At 36.2% G+C, this 5,133-nt stretch overlaps 1 protein-coding gene across 2 annotated transcripts in view; it reads left to right on the top strand.

The window, feature by feature from the left end:
- COL11A1 (collagen type XI alpha 1 chain) overlaps positions 1 to 5,133 on the top strand; it is a 334,641-nt gene that overhangs the window by 171,359 nt on the left and 158,149 nt on the right. For both annotated transcript variants that reach the window (XM_019501723.1, XM_019501722.1), the window contains exons 29-30: positions 2,049 to 2,102; positions 3,302 to 3,409. In XM_019501723.1, the coding sequence (XP_019357268.1) occupies positions 2,049 to 2,102; positions 3,302 to 3,409 (162 nt within the window). The remainder of the gene's footprint in view (positions 1 to 2,048; positions 2,103 to 3,301; positions 3,410 to 5,133) is intronic.

Below are 5,133 nucleotides of genomic sequence, written 5' to 3'. Positions count from 1 at the left end.
GCCCAAGAGTTGGCTGAAGTGCTTAGGTCTCATTATATCCTCTCCAAAATTGAACTGGCTGCAAAGCAGTACATCAGCAACACACAAACAAGTTCTAGGCTAAATGCAAGGTACTAATCTCACTGAATGTAAGGATCTTGGAGAAGTCCTTCAACTATTATTATTTAATCTTCAATCTGGTAAAGATATGCACTAATATGCAACAGAGTGAAAGAGGGGATGGTCCTTGACTTTAGGCATGATGATTATTATCAGTTGTTGTTATTGCTGCTGCTGCAGGGTTGTTTGTATGTTTGTGTAGTTTGATTTGGGGTTTTTTGGGGGGGCGGAGCTGTGGGTTGAGGGTGAGGGGCACCAGCAGTGTCAGGGGGGCTGTAGGCTGGGAGTGAGGGGCACCAGGTGGGACAGAGGACTGTGGGTCAGGAGTGAGTGGCAGGGCCAGGGGGCTGCAGTTTGGGAGTGAGGGACACCAGCAGGGATGGGGGGCTGCAGGTTCAGAGTGAGGAGTACTGGCATGGCTGGGAGTGGTGGGGGACTGTGGCTTGGAAGTGAGGGGCAATGGCATAAGCAGGGGCAGGGCACTGGCATATTAGGGCTGCTCTGTACCACAAAGAAGTGGAGGGACAGCAGCAGCTGGATCCATGTCCTGGTGAGTGAAGTAGGCAGAGGGAGCTCTGATTTTACATGATAAAAAACAAACACAATCAAAAACCTAAATATATAGGTATTTAGAATTTATTTTATTAGGATGATATGAGACAATGGCAGGCTTCCAAATTGCTTTAAAATTGTAAATATATCAATAAATCATTGTGTTCAACTGATACGTGTATATATCTATAGCAGTGTTCTGTTTTAAACACAGATTTTGGGAGATTCAGTCAGAGAATCTGGGAACTTTTATTGGAGTATTTGCAGTTTTTAAACAGAGAAAACTAGGGTCACTGCTGATGAACAAGTGTAAAACTGTATTTGCAGTAATCTTTTGTGGCCTTGATATTGAAGCAATCATTGTGTGAAGAGTTAAGAGTAAAAACTACTGGGCCAAAAGCCACCTTCTGTAACACTAATATTAATGTGGAATAACACGGTGATTTCAGTTACCATCATTTAGATCAGTGCATTCACTATACATTAACTCTTATGTAACTAAGAATAGACTGTTCCCTGGTGTTATCTGTTGGCATTATAGAAAGTCTTGGAGGAGATTTAACTGTTAGAATCCAAGTAATTATATATAAATGAATGCTTAATATAGGCAGTTCATTTATCTTTGCCATTTTCCTTTCATTACTTGTAGAAGACATGTTGGTATCAGCAAATGAACCATTTGGTCATCAACTAGTGAACCATTTGGTTCCTATAATACTGGAGATTTGACCACTCTGGGGATATTATTGTTTCTTTTGTTTGTCCCCAAATTGTGTGACTACAGGTAAATGCAGTCTTATATGAATAAACACTAATTTTTAAAGGTTCAACTTGAACGCTTTGAGTCAGTAATGGCAAGTGGAAAGAGCTAGCTGACCTTTCTTACATTATCTTTAAAAAGTTGGTAATGCCATTTCTAAGTCTATTCCTGGAATGTTATTTTTTTCTTTGATGTTAGTATTGGATCACTGGTAAGACAATGGGTCTTCCAGTGAACAGAACCAACAAAGACGTGTAATCACTTCAGGTGGCCAATTGTATGGGAGCAGGAAAATGTTAAGAACTTAATTGAACAAACAATAAGAAAAATAATATATAAGGGTGAAAATGTATGTCTCCATCGTTAAGCTACTCCATTTTTCAGAACTTTCGGGTGAAGCAATAAGTGTAGCTGCACAAATATATTTTTTCTATTGTAGTAATTTCCATATTTAAATAATTTGGCATGTCAAGTTCTAACTTTAGCATTATAAATTACCTTAGTTTGCAGTGTATGAGTTGCTATGCCTGTACTTTTATTACAGTGAAGCACTAAAATTACCTGATGTTCTTAATTTTATTAATAACCCCCCCCCCTTTTAACAAAAGGCTTTTTTATACAATATTTCTTTCTTTAGGGTGAAGATGGCTTCCCAGGATTTAAAGGTGACATGGGCCTTAAAGGTGACAGAGTAAGTATTTATATAGGAAAACACAGTGCTTAGAAAGAATAACTGTTGTTATCATGAGAGGATTACGTCAAACTCATTTATAGTTAGTTTAAAAAATGCAGCAATCATTTTTTACTCCTGGGTATGGACAAATTTAGGGCCAGAGTCTCAACTGCTATGAATCATTGCTAACAGTGGAACTATGCCGATGTTCTGGCCTTGGGCTTCAAATGATATTAACTGAGCAGTGCCACCAACAACATAATTGTTTATCAAACCTTGATTCATATTTTTCCAGTTAAGCCAGGTAGCTCATGCTATACCAGATTAATCCTCCTCAGCCAGTTTCTGACTGGCATAAGTCAACCAGTGTAATCCTAGTTCCTATACTTCTTCCCAGTCCCTACCCAAGGACACTTGCTGACAGTAGCCCCTGAATAACTGGTTTATCCAATTGACTCAAATAACTGCTGTGGAAAGGTGTGCCACACAAGTACTGTTCTTCCATTGGACTGCCATATCATGTTTATCAGAGTTTTAGGGGGGCAGGCAAATACAGATGGACAGCTTCCAACCTAGAATTGCCATAAGATTCAAGTTATCAAGCTGGAATCTATGTACAAAACTTCTGAAAATACTAATTCTGGATAATGTACATACCTCTGGATTTATATTATGTTCCTAAACATTAGTATTTTGTTTTATTTTCTTAATTTTCTTCTATGTTTGCTGAGATCTTGTGTTTTAATTTAATGTTTATTTTATCAAGTTGGTCATGGGCAGTCCAATTGTTTCATACAGTGCATATTGGCTAGAGCACTGTCAGTCTCCCAGTACTATATTTTTTCACATGCAATACACGCCTTTTTTCCAAAATTCAGCTACAGAATATTGACATGATTGTTATAAGTGAGAAAATATAGTTAATAACAGTTTCTGCCTCTGCAGGGAGAAAGCAAAAGTAACTCTGCATAAGAAGCACAATAAGTATGTAGGTCTTCCTAGCTGGTTACTGTGGATAATTTCTCTTTCCCTCTATCTTCCCCACAAAGCAGAGACTCATGCTGCCAGAACTGTTACTCAGTTACTTATTGCTTATCACTAGTATTTTCAAAGAATTTTTTTTTTTAGTTTATTCTGCCTTTCACAGATAATGTGTATCTTATTTCAGAGTTAGTTCTATGCAAGAAAATATGGTATTTACATGTTATTCATTTTAGGGAGAAGTAGGTCAGTTGGGTCCACGAGGAGAAGATGGCCCAGAAGGTCCTAAAGGTCGAGCAGGTCCATCAGGAGACCCAGGTTCTGCTGGTCCAGCTGGTGAAAAGGTCAGTAGTTGTCAGCATATGTAAGGAATCTTTGTGTCCTAAGAGGGTTTGAACCTAAGACCATCAGCTTCTTTAAATAAATCTCTTTAGTTATCAAAGAGCAGGAAGTTAGTATACCTGGTGAGGTGAGCCACTAGAGCGTTTACACTAAACACATGTTAAAAATTATTATTAGTAAGTCTACACAAAAGTGTTACAGTATACTACAATGTAGTGTACTATTGCTTTGCTGGTAAATCATGTAGCTAAACTCTTGTCCCTAGGCATTTACATTGCAGTCTATTTAAGAAAAAATATGAAGCAAAGAAAATAAATGGACACAAAATTGGACTGTGGCAGTGCTGGAGAGCCTGTTGACATTCAAAGACTATGCAGAATAACTGGAGAAGGCGAAATATGTTGACATATGGCAAATGCGAAGAGGAAGGTTGTTTTAACCATAAATGAATCAAAAGAAACCAGGAGTGGAAAAGAGGGAAAAGGGGCTGCTAAAATGCAGGAAGGACATTGAATGCAGGAAAAAACAAGGACTGTGATATTTGCAAGGTATAATAAAGTAGAAACTTGAAAGGGAAGGTGAAGAACCTGAGCCTGCTGAGAGAAACAATACAGGCCAGCATTTTAGAGTTGCACAAAAGATAGTAAGCCTATTTCATGGAGGATTTTGAGATTTTCAAATTTGGGTCGTTCTGAATTGGAATGCAAATCTGAACAGTTCAAAATTCTTCAGAAAATAAAATTCTGGGGAGAAATATAATTTTGAATTGATCAAAACTAGAGCTGATCAGAATATCCTCAATAAAGCTGAAAATGCCGTTTTTGGTATTTTCGATTGGAAAATGTTGGTCTATCAAAATGTCTCAAATGTTTATTTTTCCAAATTTTTATTTTTTGTTGGAAATAGAACCATGAAAAAAAATTCTGGAAAAAAAACTTTACAAACATTTTGTTCATGATTTTACTTGTTTATTTCAATAAAAATAAGAAATTAAAATCCATTTAGAACAAAAAAAATCAAAATATTTTGTCCAAAAATTATTGACATTAATAATTGTCCTTCCCACCATACATGCTTTCTCATAAATTAAAATTGGCAAATCAACACAATTTAACAAATTACTCAATTCTAACAACATGGCATCTTAGAAACAAAAATGTCAGGCAGCTCTACTTTTTAATCCGGGTTCAACCTCAGTATGACCTAAGGAAATCATTTCACCTTTTTGTCTGTTTCTCCCTCTTTAAGATAAGGCTAAAAGTATTTATTCTGCAAATTTGCACATGTAATATGGAAATTAATTTGTGTGTGCAAAGTATTTAAATATATATAGGTCTATGAATACCCTTTATATTAATAATAGAATTGACTTTTCCTTTGATTTGGAAAAAGGAACAAAGAGAAAGGAAAATATTTTAGAAAGAAGTCCTGTTTCATTATAAACTGCTGCTTGTCATAAATATAACATTACTGTTCATAAAATTTATTTATGTGGTGTACTAGAAGTTCAAGAAGAGGTTGCATTTATGACTTGACACTAGAGTCATTCATAAGCTGTCATGAAAGAACATAACCTAAAAGTCAGTTCACTCATTTCACAAAGAGGTTTATTTCAGCTTTGCTTAACTATTGGGAGCTATTTAGGAATTAATATTCCCAAATAAGTTGCAAAGAATCTTGCCAGCTGCTAACAAGGTCATGAATCAAGAATGTTAAAAAAAAAAAA

The sequence above is a fragment of the Gavialis gangeticus genome, unplaced genomic scaffold (genome assembly GCF_001723915.1).
Source record: "Gavialis gangeticus isolate Ggan-Ray unplaced genomic scaffold, GavGan_comp1, whole genome shotgun sequence".
Classification (NCBI taxonomy): Eukaryota; Metazoa; Chordata; order Crocodylia; family Gavialidae; genus Gavialis; species Gavialis gangeticus.
This window is presented reverse-complemented; position numbering and strand designations above follow the sequence as displayed.